The sequence below is a fragment of the Heptranchias perlo genome, chromosome 5 (assembly GCF_035084215.1).
Source record: "Heptranchias perlo isolate sHepPer1 chromosome 5, sHepPer1.hap1, whole genome shotgun sequence".
NCBI lineage: Eukaryota > Metazoa > Chordata > Chondrichthyes > Hexanchiformes > Hexanchidae > Heptranchias > Heptranchias perlo.
This window is the reverse complement of record NC_090329.1, coordinates 85,729,336-85,749,753: the sequence shown is the minus strand read 5'-3', so window position 1 is coordinate 85,749,753 and position 20,418 is coordinate 85,729,336. Positions and strand designations below refer to the sequence as shown.

At 44.1% G+C, this 20,418-nt stretch overlaps 1 protein-coding gene across 1 annotated transcript in view; it reads right to left on the bottom strand.

The window, feature by feature from the left end:
• Positions 1 to 323: 323 nt before the first annotated feature.
• ufl1 (UFM1-specific ligase 1) overlaps positions 324 to 20,418 on the bottom strand; it is a 69,138-nt gene continuing 49,043 nt past the window's right edge. Inside the window, exons 15-19 of the mRNA XM_067984769.1 lie at positions 17,943 to 18,073; positions 14,579 to 14,659; positions 10,382 to 10,467; positions 8,068 to 8,248; positions 324 to 2,891 (exon numbers count right to left, since the gene is read on the bottom strand). Coding sequence (XP_067840870.1) covers positions 2,667 to 2,891; positions 8,068 to 8,248; positions 10,382 to 10,467; positions 14,579 to 14,659; positions 17,943 to 18,073 — 704 coding nt within the window. The 3' untranslated portion in view covers positions 324 to 2,666. The remainder of the gene's footprint in view (positions 2,892 to 8,067; positions 8,249 to 10,381; positions 10,468 to 14,578; positions 14,660 to 17,942; positions 18,074 to 20,418) is intronic.

Here is a 20,418-nt window from a genome sequence, read left to right as displayed (position 1 = left end):
GATGGGGCGGTAATTGGCTGAATTGGATTTGTCCTGTTTTTTGTGAACAGGACATACCTGGGCAATTTTCCACATTGTCGGGTAGATGCCAGTGTTGTAACTGTACTGGAACATTTTGGCTAGAAGTAATTGTATTGGTTCTGTTCAACAACCTATTACATTCTTATCATAATGTGTAATTTATAAGCAGGTATAACTATGCTTATCTATTAAACTTTAAGATGAATTTTTCAAGGCGCTGTGGAGCTTCAGAAAATGTATCTATATATCTTAAACACAGAATAATAGAAAGGTTACAGCACGGAAGGAGTCCATTCAGCCCATCGAGTCCGATAAGCAAAGCACTGCTGCTTAACTGATTTTTATTTAAGTTAAAAGAAATCCAAGGTTTAACCAAAGATACAACATTGATAGCAATTAATTTTCAACAATTGTTTCTCCTCCATACATTTTAACTACTTTTGTTAGGGAAGTAGGATGGTCCAACCTGTATACATTTAACTGGTGACATCAATCCTGGCATTCCTTCAATCCACCAGGTACAATTATAGAAAAGGAAACGCTCCCCTTCCTCTCGAGGGACAATTATTCCCTTCTGCCTCAAGCACAGACCCTCAATCTCGCTCTCAAGGAAATCCTGGAGAAAAGGTAGTCAATCAAGACAGTGATGCAAACTGGAGTCTCCTAGTCAAGTCTATCCCTGTAGAAACTGGGCAAACAAATCTTCCATATTTGGACAAAATGCATGTTCACAGTGCTAACTGCAGAGTAGCATTTGTGTATGGTACATGAACCTAATTCGAAACAGTTATAAGGACATACTCTCTGAATGTAACAGAAAACACTACTGAAAACAAAAAAAATCCCAGCCTCAGTAACGAATCCATTGTAAATAAAGGAAAATCACTTCACAATAAATGGATTTACTACTGTATACAGAAAGTGATGCAATGTTTGAGCTCAGCTTTTAAAGTTTCTTTAAGCACGGACGTCTTGAATTTGAAAGAATTATCCTTTTGATGTCATAAAATCTGCAGTGAAACTTTCTAGCACTTTGCATCATTCACAAAATGTAATCTAGTATCACCAAAGCACTTTGGAAAGTTAATACTGTACAGGCATGGAGTACAATATACTACACATCCTATAATCAGTGGTTTATTCCAACTATAAATAAAACTCATTATAAGGAAATAATTCTGAAGTCCCAACTTGTTTTAAATTTAGTAACTCATGGTACTATTCCTTTTAATCGCAAGTTGTCTTATAAAAGAGGCAAGGTCTTAACACAAAACTGCAGGATGCCACTTACTTCCAAAATTTACAGAATAGGTTTTCAACGTTTGGCGTGTGTTAACACAATAAGTAGTGGTGAAAACAGGTTTGTACCAGAAACAAAGCTTCCGACAAGTCAACGGGGTGGCACCGAACAAAAACTTAACCCTTGTCCCAAAAGAGAAAGAGGAAGGGGTAGCTTGGTGTGCATGGCAACTCAGGGGAGTACCACAGCCTTCCTAGAGTCTAATTACAGACTGGCAGAACAGTAGGCAAAGACGGGGGGAAAAGTGTAATGATCTTTTTTTCTTAACTCTAGATTTCAACAAATTAAGCAACTATGCATTTTAAAATAACTGTATATTGTAAACTTTGGTTTTATGAATTACACCCAATTTTTTTTTGAAAAAAAATTATTATTGAAGTACTGGACATCACTTTGCTTTCATGTAACAGAATTGCATTCAAAATTGGGAGGAACTGTCTACACAGTACTACAATGATACTGCAGTGCACAGCTCAAATGTACTGCAATTATTAAACAATTTTATGTTTTTAGAGTAAACTATTTAAGACTATCTATTGTATAAGTTGGCATAAAGCTTTTTAAAACTTCACTACTTTTTCATACCTAAGTTAGCCCCCAACCTTCATTCCAACTTTCTTTGTATCTGCACCATTTGGACTAACAGGGACTGCTAGGATAGTAAAAGCTCATTGACATCTGATGGAGCTGACAGTACAATGGTGTGCAGAAAAACTGCAATGCACAAGAGATGCACCTTGAATGCAGGTGAACTGTGGAAATGAGCAGACCGAGCATTATCTGGCGAGACCATTTCTGTGCAGGCACACGCATCACCTGTGTACCGCCGGCACTGCGATGCTTCGGCTGCATTATCGGTCCCCATCAGGGCTATCCACTCTTTGATCCATCATTAGGAATGTTTGATCACCATGTAAAGTGATTCTACCGTTGTCAATTCTTTCTCTTTCCAGGTGAAAATAAAAACCGCACCCTTGGGAAAACTAAAGTATAAGTGGCAGTCTGAACAGGTTAGTACGTAGGCATTCAAGCACATCTGGTTGAAATCTTACACATGTTCCCATATCTCAAATGTACTAGACAATAAAGACAAAAATCATTAAATAATGAAATGTGCTTTGTTACAGTTTGAAATGAAAGAGACGTGTAGATTCAATAATTCTATTAAAACTAATCGTTATTACCTTTGTGTTAAGTATTTAATAAAATCTATTCCAACACAACAGTTTATCCTGTGTTTGAGATAAAGATGGAACTTTTTAAATTTGTGTAATTATAACTCTTTAATGCAAAAGCTGCTGTGTAAGCTTGGGCCATTCCTTGAAATCCCACTTCAACTGGCATTTCACTCTTCTGTCAGGGAGCTTTTTCTGGGTTTCAGTACAAGGTCTTTGATGAACGGTGTTAATTCCTGCAGCTCCTTTCGAACTGCCTCTACATCATATTCACCCTCTTTCTCAACGTTGTTGCACTCGCCAGAGTCATCATCCCCTTGGCCTGCTTTTTTGTGCTGACCTACGAGTTGTTTCACTACTAGACCTTGGTACTTCACTAGGAGTTTGTGCTGATCCTGAGGGAAAAAAACAAAACCTAACTTATTACTTAACAATTTTTTTTTTGTTACAGCTACATTTATTTTCCCAACTGAACCACTGAGGTGTCTGGGGTTGTGGTTAATGCTGCCGTGGATTTTACTATCAGCTTAGAAGAGCCCTTTCTCATGTAAAAATTGTATCACACAACATTGTGGGAAATATGTAACTTTTCAAACAAGAAGGAAGCACAAGGCTTTAAACTGTATTTGAGTTAAAGAGTCATAATTTGGGGAAAACAATGTGATCAGCAAAAATCTGTATTTACAGATCTTTGGGGGTGAATTAATAAATACACTTATTTCTTCCTCCCTGGGTACCAATGAGATAGGGTCCAAGGTCTGCAATGTTCAGACTGCTGTAGACTTTGAATTAACAATGCATGCAGTCAGGATGGAATGTGGTATGGTGACATCAAGGCCCTGATTTTCATCTCTATTATGCCCCATCAGTGGGTACACAAGAGACATAATGGGCATTATTTTAACAAGGCAGCAAGAAGTCAGCGGGTGGGTGAATAGCCGCGTTGGAAACACGGAAAAATTTTCTGCGCATCGGCTCGAGCGATCGCAACTAAATGTTACTCCCGGGTTTCGCATCTCCAAGCTGCGCAGCGGGCATATTGTCCAAATGGCGTGCTGTGAACTGGATTATTTAAATGGCTATTGCAACCATGGATTTTGAAGGAGAAAGGAGGCCTCTTCAGAGAGGCAGCACCCCATTTTAGCGATTCCTTTAGTGTCAGGAGCCGGAGGGAGATACTATACCCGGCTGACCGGAGGAAGTGGCCTGCTTCTGCCACCAAGACGACGTGGCTGGAGGTGGCAGAGCAGCTGAGCAGCAGGTGCACCGTGGCAAGGTCATGGGTACAATGCAGGAAGTGCTTTAATGATCTAACCAGATCAGGAAAAGTGAGTACAGTTACTGATTCACCCACATCCTGTGGTGTACATTACCCCACCTCACTGTCTTGCCAAGCCTACTCCATCACTCCTCACACCCACTTAAGTATCATCATCAACTTACCTTCACTTCCTGTGCACTTCCTCATCTCCCCATTTCTGAACCCACCACTCCCACTCACCCCAATCCTGATGAAATGTGATGAATCTGTCACTCTCTGATGCATCTGTTTCATTGGTAGCCTGACCCAGAGCGATGCATCCATCAGGTGACCCTGTCACCTTCACTCACTCACACGTCCGTTCTTTCTCCCCTTGCAAAGGGAGAAGAGTAGGACTGGAAGGGGGCCCACCACAAATAGTACCCCTGACAGAGGCAGAGGAGGCGGCCTTGGAGCTCAGCCACGCGGTGGAAGGCCTGGCCACCGGAGATGGTGAAACTGGCACCCCGCAAACGGCTGGTGACAGAACTTTAACATCCCTCACACACAACATGAATTGATGTTATCAACGATTGATCTGTTGCACACCTCAGTATGCTCATTGCAAACTAACTTCTGCGATGATTTTTAATATTGTTTTATGTTCTCTTCCAGGGCCTTTAAGGATTGATGAAGAGGCATATGCTATGGAAGAAGGCGATTCCTCAGACGAGCTCAATTCATCTGAGGTCGCACCATCACATCATATCCAGCCATGCACCAGTGCAGATACTCGGTGGGTCCTGTCAGACAGATAGTTGGGTTGTCACCTGGTGAGTCAACACTCAAGTGTGCACGAGAAGAATCGGTGGCAGGGTCAGCTGTGGAGAGTCCACGTCGGAGGGTGGAGGTCTCCAAGCTCTGCTCAGCTGGACCCAGATGATGAACCCCCGGGGACATCGTTGAGTGAGAATGATCGAGGTAAAGCTGCACCTTTGCGAGGTAATGAAAATGGTGTCACGCACACTCTCTACTATAGTGGAGAGGATGGAGGAGTCCAACTCCATCGCTAGTGGATTGGTGGCGCAGGTGAGTGCGGGAATGTCTTCAATGGAGAGAATGGCAGCCTCCATTGAGCTTCAAGCACGGCTCTCAAATGAGCCCACGCAGGCCAGACTCTGGATGCCAATATGTCTGCCGCCTTAAACAGGCAGTCAGAAACTTCATCCGTGGCCTTAGAACGTGGCACATCTCCTCACCAGCCTGCTGTCCAGCAGGGTGGTAGGAGTGATGTTGCGCCGGCCTGGGAGAGGGATGATGGTGAAAGAGGACATGGATGTGGGTACACCCCTCAACGCGCTCCCATGTCTCACCCGTTGTTCCCCCCCCAAACTAGTACCCACAATCTCTCCTGATGGCAGAGTCTACCTCTGCAAAGGTGCAGGTGGAGCAGTCTTTGGCAGGGCCCTCATAGGCTCCAAAACCCAGAGGTCATCGGCTGAAAGCATCTAAACAGTCAGGGCATGAATCTGAGCAACCTGCCACTACCTCTGCTGAAACCACAGGGGATGCATCACGTAGAAGTGCTAGGAAGAGGAAGGCAAAGGTTTTGCAATCACCAAGGGTATGCACAAGGGTGTCTGACAGAATGTCACGTTTTTCATTTATATTTCTTTTATGTTAAATGCACATTAAATGTTATAATTCTCACTACCACTGCCACGTCTTGCCCATTCTTGAGTCCCTTTTGTGAAAGCGCCCTTTCATGTGCTTCATCATGAACAGAAAGACATGATGCTACCCATTGGGTGTATGCGTGGTTGAAGGACTGTTTTATGCAAACGGAGGGGAGGGGGGCTAGTGTTGGTGGTGGTTGTTCCAGGCGGTCTGAGTAGTTCACTATCTTCAGTTTGCAGATCTCATTATGAGAATCTATTAGATATGAGCGACTCCCTGGCATCACGAGCAGCCATGTGGGCCACTGCACTGGCGATGGGTTCTCCATCTTCGTCCTCCTCCTCCTCATAGTCTTCTTCAAAGTTGTCGGCAGATGAGAATGCTTCATGAGCGCATTTGAGCTTCTCCATCTGTAACCCACTCTGCTGAGTGATATTGTGCAGGACGCAATACACCACTATTATTCTGCACACCCTTGCTGGTGAGTACTGAAGGGAACCTCCAGATCTATCCAGGCACCTGAAGCACATTTTCAGCATTCCAATGGCTTGTTCAATGACAGACCTGGTGGTGGTGTGACTGTCGTTGTACTGCTGCTGTGCCTCATTGGTGGGGTTTCTCACAGGTGTCATGAGCTACGTCTGCAAGAGATATCCCTTGTCTCCAAGAAACCAGCCCTTAAGTCTGTCTTGTGCGTGGAAGAGGTCCGGGATGTTAGACTCGCGCAAAATGAAGGAATCACGGCAGCTGCCAGGGAATTTGGTGCACACCTGCAGAAATCAGCTGTGCATCGATGAAGTGATAACGCTTTTAGTTGATGAACAGTTCTGGCTCATGTGGAGGTCCTCGGATTGCAACGTGTGTGCAATCAATTGCGCCCTGCACCCTGGAAAGCCAGCCAGAGAGTGAAAACACACTGTCCTCTCAGTTTGGCTGATGTCATCGCAGGGGAAGTTGACGTAGTCGGATGCCATGGCAAACAAGTCATCCGTCACCTGTTGCATACTCCTATGTGCAGACGACTGAGAGACCCTGGAGATGTCACCGCTGGAGCCCTGGAAGAATCTGGTGGCGAAGAAATTGAGGGCAGTGGTGACTTTAACTGCAACGGGCAATGCGTGGCCACCAGGCCCAGCTCTGCATGAAAAAGCCTGCAGATGTCTGTGACCACCCGGCGACTCAATCTGAGCCTGCATAGGCACTGCTCCTCAGAGAGGTTCAGGAAGCTCTGCCTCTGCCTGTTGACACTCTCACATGGGTAATGCCTCCTGCGACCTCGGCCCCTCCGTTGGTTCCCTCTCTGCTCTTCTCTTCTCCAGGTCCTAGTGGTGCACCTCTGTCTTGTACACCTGCAACTCCCAGAACTGCACGCTGTGCCTGCCACAGATGGTGATGTGCCTCCTCCTCAGTTGCACTGCTGAATAGATCTATTGCAACCCCCCCATCCTAATGTTGTCAACTTGAGGGGGTCCAAAATGTAGGTAAATATGTCTGAACACAAGAATTCTCAGTATGAACGAAGAAATCTCAGTCTAAACATAAAGAACTCCCAGCCAAAAGTTTGTCTGAGAGAAGTGAGTGCCTTGCTGCAAAAACTCATCTTTTATTCAGATGTGTCAATCGCTTGTTGAAAGGTCCAAATGAGGGTCGGCTGCAATTTGCCTCTGTTTTCATGGCATGTTTCAGAGGCCATGGGAGACACGTTCAGGGAAAGTTAAAATGGTTTGTGTAACTCAATACACAAAAAGTTAATCCCCTTAAGTGGTTTAAATGCCTAAATTGGCCCTTTAAATGTCAACTTGCTGCTTCCCGGGTGTCAGAATTGCGCACGCATCCTAACGTGTCTGGGTCAAGCCCGGAAGTGGGCGGGTTGGAGCCGGGATCCAATCCCACTCCGATTTCTTGGAATTTTCACTGCCCACCTGCCCCCAACCCACCTGTTCTTGGGTGTTAAAATTTATCCAATGGATCTGAAAAATTGGCTAAGTCTCCACCCATTTTACGCCTGACATGAATTTACGGTGGTCATTTAAATTGGCGCAGGAAGCTCCCATCAAAGAGAGGTAAGAGGATCATTTCAATACGTTAATAAAGGCAGGATGACGTGACTTAAACATCCTCATGACTCTTGGCCATTTATGCTGCTTCAACATTGATTCCTCATAACTTAAGAAAGCACGGAATGAGGAAAGCCTTTCGGCTCATCAGGCATGCTCATTGGATAGGTCATGTACAATTTACTACTAATCTTCCAAGGGAAATTCTGCACAAATACTCAGAGATCCCTAAAGATTATCAAGCAAAACTTCAAATTATTCATCCATCCTCACATTGCCACTATCCATTTGTGAACTGATCAGCTCCAGAGATTCCCACCCCAGCAGCAGGGGATAATTGTGTCCTGCGGTCACAGACGACACATAGCTCGATAGCCTTTAATCATTCTCAAAAACATATTACAAAATGGGCAGAAAACATTACTCCAGTTGATTGTTGCTTTTAAGAACCATTAGGAAAATTAGCAGTGGTTAGATAAATGACACCGGATTTATATCGTTACTTAAAAACTGGCAGGCAACATTTGATTTTTTTGATACCAAGAAGTGAACAGCTTCTTTTAACACTGAACAGTTGTGTTTAAGATGACAAGTTACCTCAGGAATCTTGATGGCGAGGAAATTGATAATCTGTGGTACACATCTGCCAGGCGCATGAAGCATGTTGTGTGTAGACAGCTGGAACAGCAGAACCGATGTCAGATGCAGAACTAATGCTGAGTCCTCAGTGGCCTTAACTTGTTCAAGTAATGCCTGTCTGTGCTGGAAAATTACTTGTCTAGGACAAGAGAGCATTTTGGATAAAAGTCAGTCAATGTTCCACAAAGTAATTTTAGGACATAATTCAGATCTGTACTAATTCTGCACAGCTGTGCAAAACCCGATTTACATGTAAGATAGTCCAAAAGTAATACTGCAGAAAAACAATCTTTGGTAAAACGGTGAATACATTGTCTGTGATGTAGACATGAGAAATTACCAAATGAACATTAGGAAATAATGGCGCACATTTTGCTGTCAAAGTAACGGTGGGGCTAATGGTGACGCCGTTATTTATGCGTAAAGGGTACAGCAACTTGAGGCGAGGAGGAGCAGATGTGCGGTTAAACGCCAATATCCAAAAGTTACTGTCTGAGTTACGTCGCTCCGCCGTTAGCTTCGTGAAAATGGCATTTTGCCACCTTCCTCACCAATGAAATGCATTGATATCGTGAAGTTGCTGTATTTGCACGGTAGATACGAACTAAACTTGCCACAGAAAGTTAAGTCTTGTCTTTACAAGCGTAAGTACCCTTTTAATGACAGGATAATTATTAATTACTGCCTAACAACCTCTCTGGCACTGAAAGTTAACTATTACAAGTGTGGAGTCTCTTTCCTTCAGGTATGAATTGTTGTTGGAGATTTTAAAAAAGTCTAATTTAAAATTAGAATCATAGAATTGTTACAGCACAGAAGGAGGCCATTCGGCCCATCGAGCCTGTGCTGGCTCTTTGTAAGAGCAATCCAGTTCGTTCCACTCCCCTGCTCTTTCCCCGTAGCCCTGCAAATTTTTATCCAATTCCTTTCTGAAAGCCACGATTGAATCTGCTTCCACAACCCTTTCAGGCAGCTCATTCCAGATCATTACAACTCGCAGTGTAAAAAAGTTTTTCCTCATGTCGCCTCTGGTTCTTTTGCCAATCACCTTAAATCTGTGTCCTCTGGTTCTCGACCCTTCTGCCAATGGGAACAGTTTCTCTTTATTTACTTTATCTAAACCCTTCATGATTTTATATACTTCTATCAAATCTCCTCTCAACCTTCTCTGCTCTAAGAAGAACAACCCCAGCTTTTCCAGTCTATCCACACAACTGAAGTCCCTCATCCCTTGAACCATTCCAGCAAATCTTTTCTGCACCCTTTCTCAGGCCTTCACATCCTTCCTAAAGTGTGGTGCCCCCTATTGGACACAATACTCCAATTGCGGCTGAACCAGTGTTTTATAAAGGTTCAACATAACTGCCGTACTTATGTACTCTATGCCTCTATTAATAAAGCCCAGGATCCCAAATGCTTTCTTAATCGCTTTCTCAACCTATCCTGCCAACTTCAAAGATTTGTGCACATATACCCCCAGGTCTCTCTGTTCCTGCACCTTCTTTAGAAGTGTACCATTTAGTTTATATTGCCTCTCTTCGTTCTTCCTGCCAAAATGTATCACTTCGCACTTCTCCACATTAAATTTCATCTGCCATGTGTCCGCCCATTCCACCAGCCTGTCTACATCCTCCTGAAGTCTATTAAATTTTAGGAAATTAAATTTCTTTTAAACTTTTCATTTCTGTCTCTTTTTCTCTCTCTCCCTCTTAAACCAATCTTTCTTTGCCTCTCTTTATTTCTCTTTCTATACCTGCTTTGACATTGAATTCACCCCCTTTAATTTCAACTTCCTTCTCAGGCCTTGCACTATTAATTTCACTATTCTACAACTGGATTGGTTAAGGAGATCCCCATTGCTTGTCCTGTTTACTCACATCCCAGATGCCCTGTTTCCCTCGCCGCACGTTGTCAGCTTGCACTTTCAGCAACCTAGTGGGCAAAAATGTTTTGCGGTGAAGGGTGCAGGGGTAAGTCCAACTAACTAGATGCCCTGCTACAGCAAATTCTGGTCGAATATTTGGAAAAGTTGAGAAATTATGAAACAATTAAATTGTCCTCTGAAGTGAGCTGTCTCAGTGCAACTTGAATGTCTGTTAAAGGGATTTGTTTTCAAACAGTGTTACTCATTAGATTGTAGAGTCTTTAAAACAAAAGAATAATCTGAGTTACCCAAGTGAAATTGCCCAGAACGCTCAGAACACAATAACATTACCTATATCTGGAGATTACACATCCTTATGTACATTTTCTAGTTCTTACTGAGTTTTACCTTTCTTTCTTTTTGTCTCCCTTTTTGAGCATAATGCCACAGACTTCTGCCACACCATCCAATATGGAAAGAAACTCTTCTATACTCTTGAGGGAAAACAAAGCAAAAGTGATCAGTCAACCAAAAAGCCCTTATTAACTCATTCAGGAAATTTCCTCTAAAAGGGTGAATACTGTTTTAAGTGGACTGCCAATTACTAAAGTTCTCTAGCCACCGGCTTCATCCCTCTCCCTGGCCACTGTCTGAGGCCGAATCAGACCATTCGCAAACTTGGCGTCCTATTTGACCCCGAGATGAGCTTCCGACCACATATCTGCTCCATCACCAAGACCACCTACTTCCACCTCCGTAACATCGCCCGTCTCCGCCCCGCCTCAGCTCATCTGCTGCTAAAATCCTCATCCATGCCTTTGTTACCTCAAGTCTGGACTATTCCAATGGTCTCCTGGCTGGCCTCCCATCTTCCACCCTCCATAAAATTGAGCTCATCTGAAACTCTGCTGCCCGTATCCTAACTCGCACCAAGTCCCGTTCACCCATCACCCCTGTGCTCGCTGACCTACATTGGCTCCTGGTCCGGGAGCGCCTCGATTTTAAAAGTTGTTTTCAAATGTGTCCATGGCCTTGCCCCTCCCTATCTCCTACCTCCTCCAAGATCTCTGCGCTCCTCCAATTCTTGCCTCTTGCGCATCCCCGATTTTAATCACTCCACCATTGGTGGCCGTACCTTCAGCTGTCTAGGCCCTAAGCTCTGGAAATCCCTCCCTAAACCTTTCCACCTCTCTCCTCCTTTAAGACGCTCCTTAAAACCCACCTCTTTGACCAACCCTTTGGTCATCTGTCCTACAACCTCCTTATGTGGCTCGGTGTGAAATTTTGTTTGATAATGCTCCTGTGCAGCGCCTCGGGACATTTTACTACGTTACGGGCGTGATGATGATGATGATGATAGGTATCCATTGTTACTGGGTTTTGATGCTTCACCTGAATCTCACTGCTTTCTCAGGTTTCAATCTCCAGTATACATCAGTACAATCTCAAGTGCAACAGTATTTGGTCTTTTCCTGATCTGTTACCAAAGGGCACGGCACGGCTTTGTCACACCTGATTTCATCATTATAGGCTACTCTTTTTTTTTATTCGTTCACGGGATGTGGGCGTCGCTGGCGAGGCCGGCATTTATTGCCCATCCCTAATTGCCCTCGAGAAGGTGGTGGTGAGCCGCCTTCTTGAACCGCTGCAGTCCGTGTGGTGACGGTTCTCCCACAGTGCTGTTAGGAAGGGAGTTCCAGGATTTTGACCCAGCAACAATGAAGGAACGGCGATATATTTCCAAGTCGGGATGGTGTGTGACTTGGAGGGGAACGTGCAGGTGGTGTTGTTCCCATGCGCCTGCTGCCCTTGTCCTTCTAGGTGGTAGAGGTCGCGGGTTTGGGAGGTGCTGTCGAAGAAGCCTTGGCGAGTTGCTGCAGTGCATCCTGTGGATGGTACACACTGCAGCCACAGTGCGCCGGTGGTGAAGGGAGTGAATGTTTAGGGTGGTGGATGGGGTGCCAATCAAGCGGGCTGCTTTATCTTGGATGGTGTCGAGCTTCTTGAGTGTTGTTGGAGCTGCACTCATCCAGGCAAGTGGAGAGTATTCCATCACACTCCTGACTTGTGCCTTGTAGATGGTGGAAAGGCTTTGGGGAGTCAGGAGGTGAGTCACTCGCCGCAGAATACCCAGCCTCTGACCTGCTCTCGTAGCCACAGTATTTATATGGCTGGTCCAGTTAAGTTTCTGGTCAATGGTGACCCCCAGGATGTTGATGGTGGGGGATTCGGCGATGGTAATGCCGTTGAATGTCAAGGGGAGGTGGTTAGACTCTCTCTTGTTGGAGATGGTCATTGCCTGGCACTTATCTGGCGCGAATGTTACTTGCCACTTATCAGCCCAAGCCTGGATGTTGTCCAGGTCTTGCTGCATGCAGGCTCGGACTGCTTCATTATCTGAGGGGTTGCGAATGGAACTGAACACTGTGCAGTCATCAGCGAACATCCCCATTTCTGACCTTATGATGGAGGGAAGGTCATTGATGAAGCAGCTGAAGATGGTTGGGCCTAGGACACTGCCCTGAGGAACTCCTGCAGCAATGCCCTGGGGCTGAGATGATTGGCCTCCAACAACCACTACCATCTTCCTCTGTGTTCGGCCTGAAAACTTCAGTAGTGATGGATCCTCCATAAACACCCTAGAATATTTATGTTGTTCCCCCAGTAAAGATACTTGCAGATTGCATGGTGGAGTTTGGCTCAGTCCAGCCCCCCCAACCACAGCTCTGAAATATCTTTCTCTTAATATAGTGGCCATGAAGTGAACGGCCAAATTTTTTTTTCCCCAATAGTAAAAACTTTGGTGACAGTTAATTTAATTCCCAACATCCTCAGTAAGTTAATAAAATGTAGTAAGTGACTTGTTGGGGTAGAAATTCATCTGTGTTTCGGGCCCAATCACATGTGTACAACTAGAAATTGGAATTGGTCCGGAGCTCTCAGTATCATTAAATAAGCATTACTAAATTTAGTAAAGTAATAACATTGCAAATGTCAATAGAAGATGGATCCCTTTGCTTTTATTGCACATAGATCTCCTTTTGTTTTAAATCTCCAAGCATGCATCAATAGCTATTTATTGCACAACACAGGAGGGCTTCAAACCTTCTCACAAGGTATATCCTCACACTATTTAAAGGCAGCCTGCCCTTCTTAAAGGGGAGGTGCACTTTGGCGGTAGGCAACTGTTACTAAAGCTTTCTCACAATGGCAGGCAAAAGAGAAGCTGCAAGGGCTACCCGATTCTAGAACACTGCTTTGAAGGTATTGGTGGAGGAGCTCAGCAGGAGAAGTGATGTCCTCTTTTCACCAGGTGGCAGGGAAGTCTCCAGACAAGCTGCCCAGCAGCAGTGGGCAGAGGGGGTCAGCACCAGGTAACATTGCACTACAGACCTGACTGAAATGCCGGAAGAAGTTTCATGACCTGACCAGGGTTGCTAAGATAAGACTCCTAACTCAGATCTCGTATTAATTTCTGTGGCCTCAGCACTCACAACCCTTCCGCCCCACTATTAAAAGCACTCTCCTCCAAACACTGCAGCACACCTCACTCCACCTCATTCTGCTCCTAATGCCACACTCTGCACATCCTATTCTCCTCACTATTATTGCCATCACCTCCTCAAACGTCTGCCAACCTTCACATACTAGCACCACTATTCAACCTTGATGTGCACATCCTCAAAGCATAAGAACATAAGAAATAGGAGCAGGAGTAGGCCATTTGGTCCCTCGAGCCTGCACCGTAAATCAATCAAATCATGGCTGATCTTCGACCTCAACTCCACTTTCCCGACCAATCCCCATATCCGTTGAACGCCCAGCTCACTAGGCTACCACTAACAGTCTCCCTACTTTCTTCCAGGACACGCTTGCAAGCAATAACAGGGAGCAGGCGAGGACAGGAGAAGGGAGAGCGTGTCATAATGTCCTCTCCTCAGTTAAGGAGGATGTCATGTAGATGGGTCACGTCAGGATGTTCCAAGTGGCGAGGCTGGGGGATGCTTCCTGCAGTGTTCTTGGCTCTCTTACACTCTTTCTCTTCTCACTGAAATCTCACCCTCACACAATATGTGTGACAAAGTGCAGCTGCTTTCAGCAGCCACTCATCCGTCTCTGTTTACCCTTGACACCAAATGCTAATCCTTTCCTTTCTCTTCCCTTTCAGGTAAAAAAAATGTAGAGCGCCCAGAGGGCAGTACTAATGAAAACACACTGGCTCTCGACCTTAACCTAGCAAGCAGCAGCTCAGAGACTGGTGCTACATGTTCTTTACAGGATAGGCTAGATGGGTCTGCACTGGGAGACTCACTGAGCATTGGTATGCAGGAGCATGGGCAGGGGATAAGATGGCCCCAGAAGCAGCTTGCTGGAGGGAGAGCCTGTATCCTAGCCCTGCTGCCAAAGGGAGATCACGATGACACAACTACATAAAAAGACCAATCCCTATACACCAGGACCTTCTAACTGTACTGGTTAGCTTGTCAATCAGCTTGCGCACAATGGCACATAGCATGGACAAATAGTTGTAAAATTCAGCCTCTGTTAGCCAAGGATTAAAAAAAAAGTACTTTGCTGAACAATAACTAAAGAGTCCAAACTTACTTTGCCGTTCAGCGAGTTATGGAGCTTTGAGAGAGGACTTCTGGTTTCTTCAGGCAGTTTTGCCAAAATTTTCAATCTGAGCTGAACATCAAAAATAACAAAACATTTTGTCAGAATTTCCACAATTTTAATGAAACCCGAGTTTACATGAAAGACCACAATAGACTGACAAATTAGGAGACGCTTCATGTGCTAACTCTCTACTTCCAAACAACCGCCATGGAAGTATGAGGTACTGTCATATCGAGTCCAAAACATGCAGCAATGAAAATATTTGACTAAAGATCAATAATGCTGGAGAATATAAGCTGCCTTCACTCACAGCATTAGTAACAGCACTTGATGTGTAAAGAACATGCTGCTCATTTATTTAAATCCTTGTGCTTTAACCTAAAATAAATAATTTTCATCATACATTCTTCACACCTCTGACCCAGGGCAGAGCCTTTTTTATATTTTAGACCGAAAACTGCTTGAAAGCTAGATCTTCAAATATCATAGCATGGTACAGCACAGAAGGAGGCCATTTGGCCCATCGTGCCTGTGCTGGCTCTTTGAAACAGCTATCCAATTAGTCCCACTCCCTTGCTCTTACCCCACAGCCCTGTAATTTTTTTTCAAGTATTTATCTGATTCCCTTTTGAAAGTTACTATTGAATCTGTTTCCAACACCCTTTCAGGCAGGGCATTCCAAATCAAAACAACTCGCTGCGTAAAAAAATGTTTCCTCATGTTCCCTCTGGTTCTTTTGCCAATCACCTTAAATCTGTGTCCTGTTTACCGACCCTTAAGAACATAAGAAATAGGAGCAGTAATAGGCCATACGGCCCCTTGAGCCTGCTCCGCATTCAATCAGATCATGGCTGATCTTCGACCTCAACTCCACTTTCCCGCCAGATCCCCATATCCCTTGATTCCCCTACAGTCCAAAAATCTATCGATCTCAGCCTTGAATATACTCAATGACTCAGCATCCACAACCTTCTGGGGTAGAGAATTCCAAAGATTCACAACCCTGAGTGAAGAAATTTCTCCTTATCGCAGTCTTAAGTGGCTGACCCCTTATCCTGAGAATATGCCTCCTAGTTCTAGACTCACCAGTCAAAGAAACAGCCTCTCAGCATCTACCTTGTCAAGCCCTCTCAAAATCTTACATATTTCAATGAGATGACCTCTCCATTCTTCTAAACTCCAGAGAATACAGGCCCATTCTACTCAATCTCTCCTCATAGGACAACTCTCCCATCCCAGGAATCAATCTAGTGAACCTTTGTTGCACCGCCTCTAAGGCAAGTATATCCTTCCTTAGGTAAGGAGACCAAAACTGTACACAGTACTCGAGGTGTGATCTCACCAAAGCCCTGTACAATTGTGGCAAGACTTCCTTACTCTTGTACTCCAACTCCCTTGTAATAAAGGCCAATATGCCATTTGCCTTCCTAACTGCTTGCTGTACCTGCATGTTAACTTTCTGTGTTTCGTGTACAAGGATACACAAATCCTTCTGAACACCAACATTTAATAATTTCTCACCATTTAAAAAAATATTCTGTTTATCTATTCTTCCTACCAAAGTGAATGACTTCACATTTCCCCACATTATACTCCATCTGCCACCTTCTTGCCCACTCACTTAAACTTTTTATATCCCATTGCAGACTTTTTGTGTCTTCCTCACAGCTTACTTTCCCACTTAGCTTTGTATCATCAGCAAACTTGGATACATTACACTCGGTCCCTTCATCTAAGTCATTAACATAGATTGTAAATAACTGAGGCCCAAGCACTGATCCTTGCGGCACCCCACTATTTATAGCCTGCCAACCTGAGAATGACCCGTTTATTCCTACTCTCTGTTTTCTGTCCATTAACCAATCCTCTAACCATGCTTATATATTACCTCCAACCTCATGAGCCCTTATCTTGTGAAACAACCTTTTGTGCGGCACGTTATCGAATGCCTTTTGAAAATCCAAATATACTACATCCACTGGTTCCCCTTTATCTACCCTGCTAGCTACACCCTCAAAAAACTCTAATAAATTTGTCAAACACGATTTCTGATTCATAAAATCATGTTGACTCTACCTAATCATATTATGATTTTCGAAGTGTCCCATTACCATGTCCTTAATAATAGATTCCAGCATTTTCCTCACTACTGATGTCAGGCTAACTGGCCTGTAGTTCCCTGTTTTCTCTCTCCCTCTTTTCTTGAATAATGGGGTTACATTTGCTATCTTCCAATCCACTGGAAACAGTTTCTCCTTTGTTACTCTGTCAAAACTGTTCATGATTTTGAACACCTCTATCAAATCTCTTAACCTTCTCTGCTCGAAGGAGAACATCCCCAGCTTCTCCAGTCTATCCATGTAACTGAAGTCCCTCATCCCTGGAATCATTCCAGTAAATCTCTTCTGCACCCTCTCTAAAACACTAACATCCAGCTGAGACCTAACCAGTGTTTTATAAAAGTTTAGCATAACTCTATGCCTCTGTTAATAAAGCCAAGGATTCCATACGCTTTTTTTAAAACAGCCTTCTCAACTTGTCCTGCCACCTTCAAAGACTTGTGTATGTGCACCCCCCGGTCTCTCTGTTCCTGCACTCCCTTTAAAATTGTATCATTTAGTTTATATTGCCTCTCTTCATTCTTCCTACCAAAATGTATCACTTCACAATTCTCTGCGTTAAATTTCATCTGCCATGTGTCTGCCAATTTCACCAGTCTGTCTATGTCCTCCTGAAGTCTGTTACTATCCTCCACATTGTTTACTACATTTCCGAGTTTCGTGTTATCTGCAAACTTTGAACCCTGTATACCCAAGTCCAGGTCATTAATATATACCAAAAAGAGCAGTGGGCATAATACTGACCCCTGAGGAACACCACTCTATACTTCCCTCCAGTCTGAAAACAACTATTCACCACCACTCTCTGTTTTCTGTCCCTGAGCTAATTTTGTATCCACACTGCCACAGCCCCTTTAATCTCAAGGGCTTTAATTTTGCTAACAAGTCTATTATGTGTTACTTTATCAAATTCCTTTTGAAAGTTCATATACACATCTACTGTACTACCCTCATCAAACCTCTCTGTTACTTCATCAAAGAACTCAATCAAGTTAGACAAACATGATTTTCCTTTAACAAATCCATTCTGACTTTTATTTATTATCCCATACTTTTCCAAGTGCCATAAATACTATTATTTATTTTGAACTTGCAGATACTAACGGCCACAACTGATGGGGACAAATAACATCTGCCATAAAGGGAAATTTAAAATTTAACCTGACCAAGTGAAAGGAGTAAGAATAAATGGCATGAACTTATTTCACACACAGTCACTCAGCTCTCCATACCTCAGAGGTTATTGTAGTGTAGGTTTCCACTGCCATCATTAGGTCTCCAGCCATGAAGTTGAAAATGAGGTTCGAAATATCGGTGCATATTGTCTTCAATAAATGTTTTCCGAGCTGAACGTGTGTGTCATCTAAAATATCCAAAAGGATGATTTGTTTGCATGGCATAACTAACAAAGGGAACAACACTACTATGCAAAAGTGATTGTCAAGTGTATGTTCACTTTCAAATTCTCAGCACATCACAGTTGGCAAACAATCGCAATTCCTGGATGCACAGTGCAATGGTCACTGCACAAAAACATCGTAAAAGTTTGCTGTAAAAAGGCTGTTGATGAGATTTACAATTATTGAGATATCAAGTGCATACGTAAGCTGCTCCCATAAATGCAATCACTCCCATAAATATCACCTATCACTTCTACTTGTATGTTGCAAGGTGCTCTCTATATCAAATAAAGCCAAAAGGAAGCTGGAAGTATATTACAAGGCTATTAACAAAGTGGGATGCTGAGAATGTCAGAAGCCTCAAGTTGTGTAAAGGGAAGATTACAAATCAAGATTTACCTGCTTGAATGAGTAGAAAACCAAGATGAAATTTTCCTTTCTCCATCAATTTTCTCCCGTGCCCTGCTCCTCTCCTGAAGGCAAGGATTTCTTGGGAGGCTACAGTTCCACAGGCATCAGGCCCCTTAAAGAACATCATCCAAATGGCCATTCTTCAAGTGTGTGCATAGATTTTATTTCAAAAAGTTATTTGATGTTGGGGGGTAGGTCAGACCCTCTCCTTAGTCATAGAAGCATACAGCACAGAAGGAGGCCATTCAGTCCATCATGCCAGCTCTTTCAAAGAGCTATTAGATTACTTCCACTCACCCGCTCTTTCCCTATAGCCCTGCAAACTTTTCCTTTTCAAGAATATATCCAATTTCATTTTGAAAGTCACTACTGAATCTGCTTCCACCAACCTTTCCGCAGTGAATTCAAGATCGCAACAACTCACTGATGATCCCCATTCGCAACCCCTCAGATAATGAAGCAGTCCGTGCCCACATGCAGCAAGACCTGGACAACATTCAGGCTTGGGCTAGATAAGTGGCAAGTAACATTTGCGCCAGACAAATGCCAGGCAATGACCATCTCCAACAAGAGAGAGTCTAATCACCTCCCCTTGATATTCAACGGCTTTGCCATTGCCAAATCCCCCACCATCAACATCCTGGGGGTCACCATTGACCAGAAACTTAACTGGACCAGCCACATAAATACTGTGGCTACAAGAGCAGGTCAGAGGCTGTGTACTCTGCGGCAAGTGACTCACCTCCTGACTTCCCAAAGCCTTTCCACCATTTACAAGGCACAAGTCAGGAGTGTGATGGAATACTCTCCACTTGCCTGGATGAGTGCAGCTCCAACAACACTCAAGAAGCTCGACACCATCCAGGACAAAACAGCCCACTTGATTGGCACCTCATCCACCACCCTAAACATTCACTCCCTTCACCACCGGCACACCGTGGCTGCAGTGTGTACCATTTACAGGATGCACTGCAGCAACTCGCCACGGCTTCTTCGACAGCACCTCCCAAACCCACGACCTCTACCACCTAGAAGGACAAGGGCAGCAGATACATGGGAACACTACCACCAGCACGTACCCCTCCACGTCACACACCATCCCGACTTGGAAATATATTGCCGTTCCTTCATCGTGGCTGGGTCAAAATCCTGGAACTCCCTAACAGCACTGTGGGAAAACCTTCACCATATGGACTGCAGCGGTTCAAGAAGCCGGCTCACCACCACCTTCTCAAGGGCAATTAGGGATGGGCAATAAATGCTGGCCTTGCCAGCGATGCCCACATCCCATGAACGAATAAAAAAAATACAACCTTTACCAACTGTCCTATTGTATTGTCTATATTCAATTTTTCGCAATTCATTAAATGCCAAGGCTCAACTGTTACTGTTCTAAGTGCAGTGGTTTGGATAGTAGGTGGATTGTAACAGAAGGTAGCATTCAGGCCCTGGGATTTAATCACTTGGCATAATAATATTTTACACTCATTATTTCACTTACATGTCCAAGGGAGCTTAAGATAGGGCATTGGCCCATAAATAAAGATGGAACTTGCTGCTACCCAGAGCCTCGCAGGCAATCATGGTAGTAGTGTGAGGAGCAGGAAAATAGGCGAGTCAAAAATCCTATGTTGGTGAGGTCTTCTCTACTGATGTCATTTTTCTTTGGGTGCCTTCTGATTCCTTCCTCCCTCACTCCATACCTGATACTCCCTCATGCTCAAGTGTTTATTCCCACTCTCTGATGTCCTGCAGTAGGCTCCCTCCTATCTGACCAACATGCTTTCGTAATGTAGCTTTGTATCCTACCAGCTTTAGCAGCAAGTTACACACTGAAATGCGCTTGTGCATTTCACCCTGGAATGTGCTACCTGAAAGGGTGGTGGAAGCAGATTCA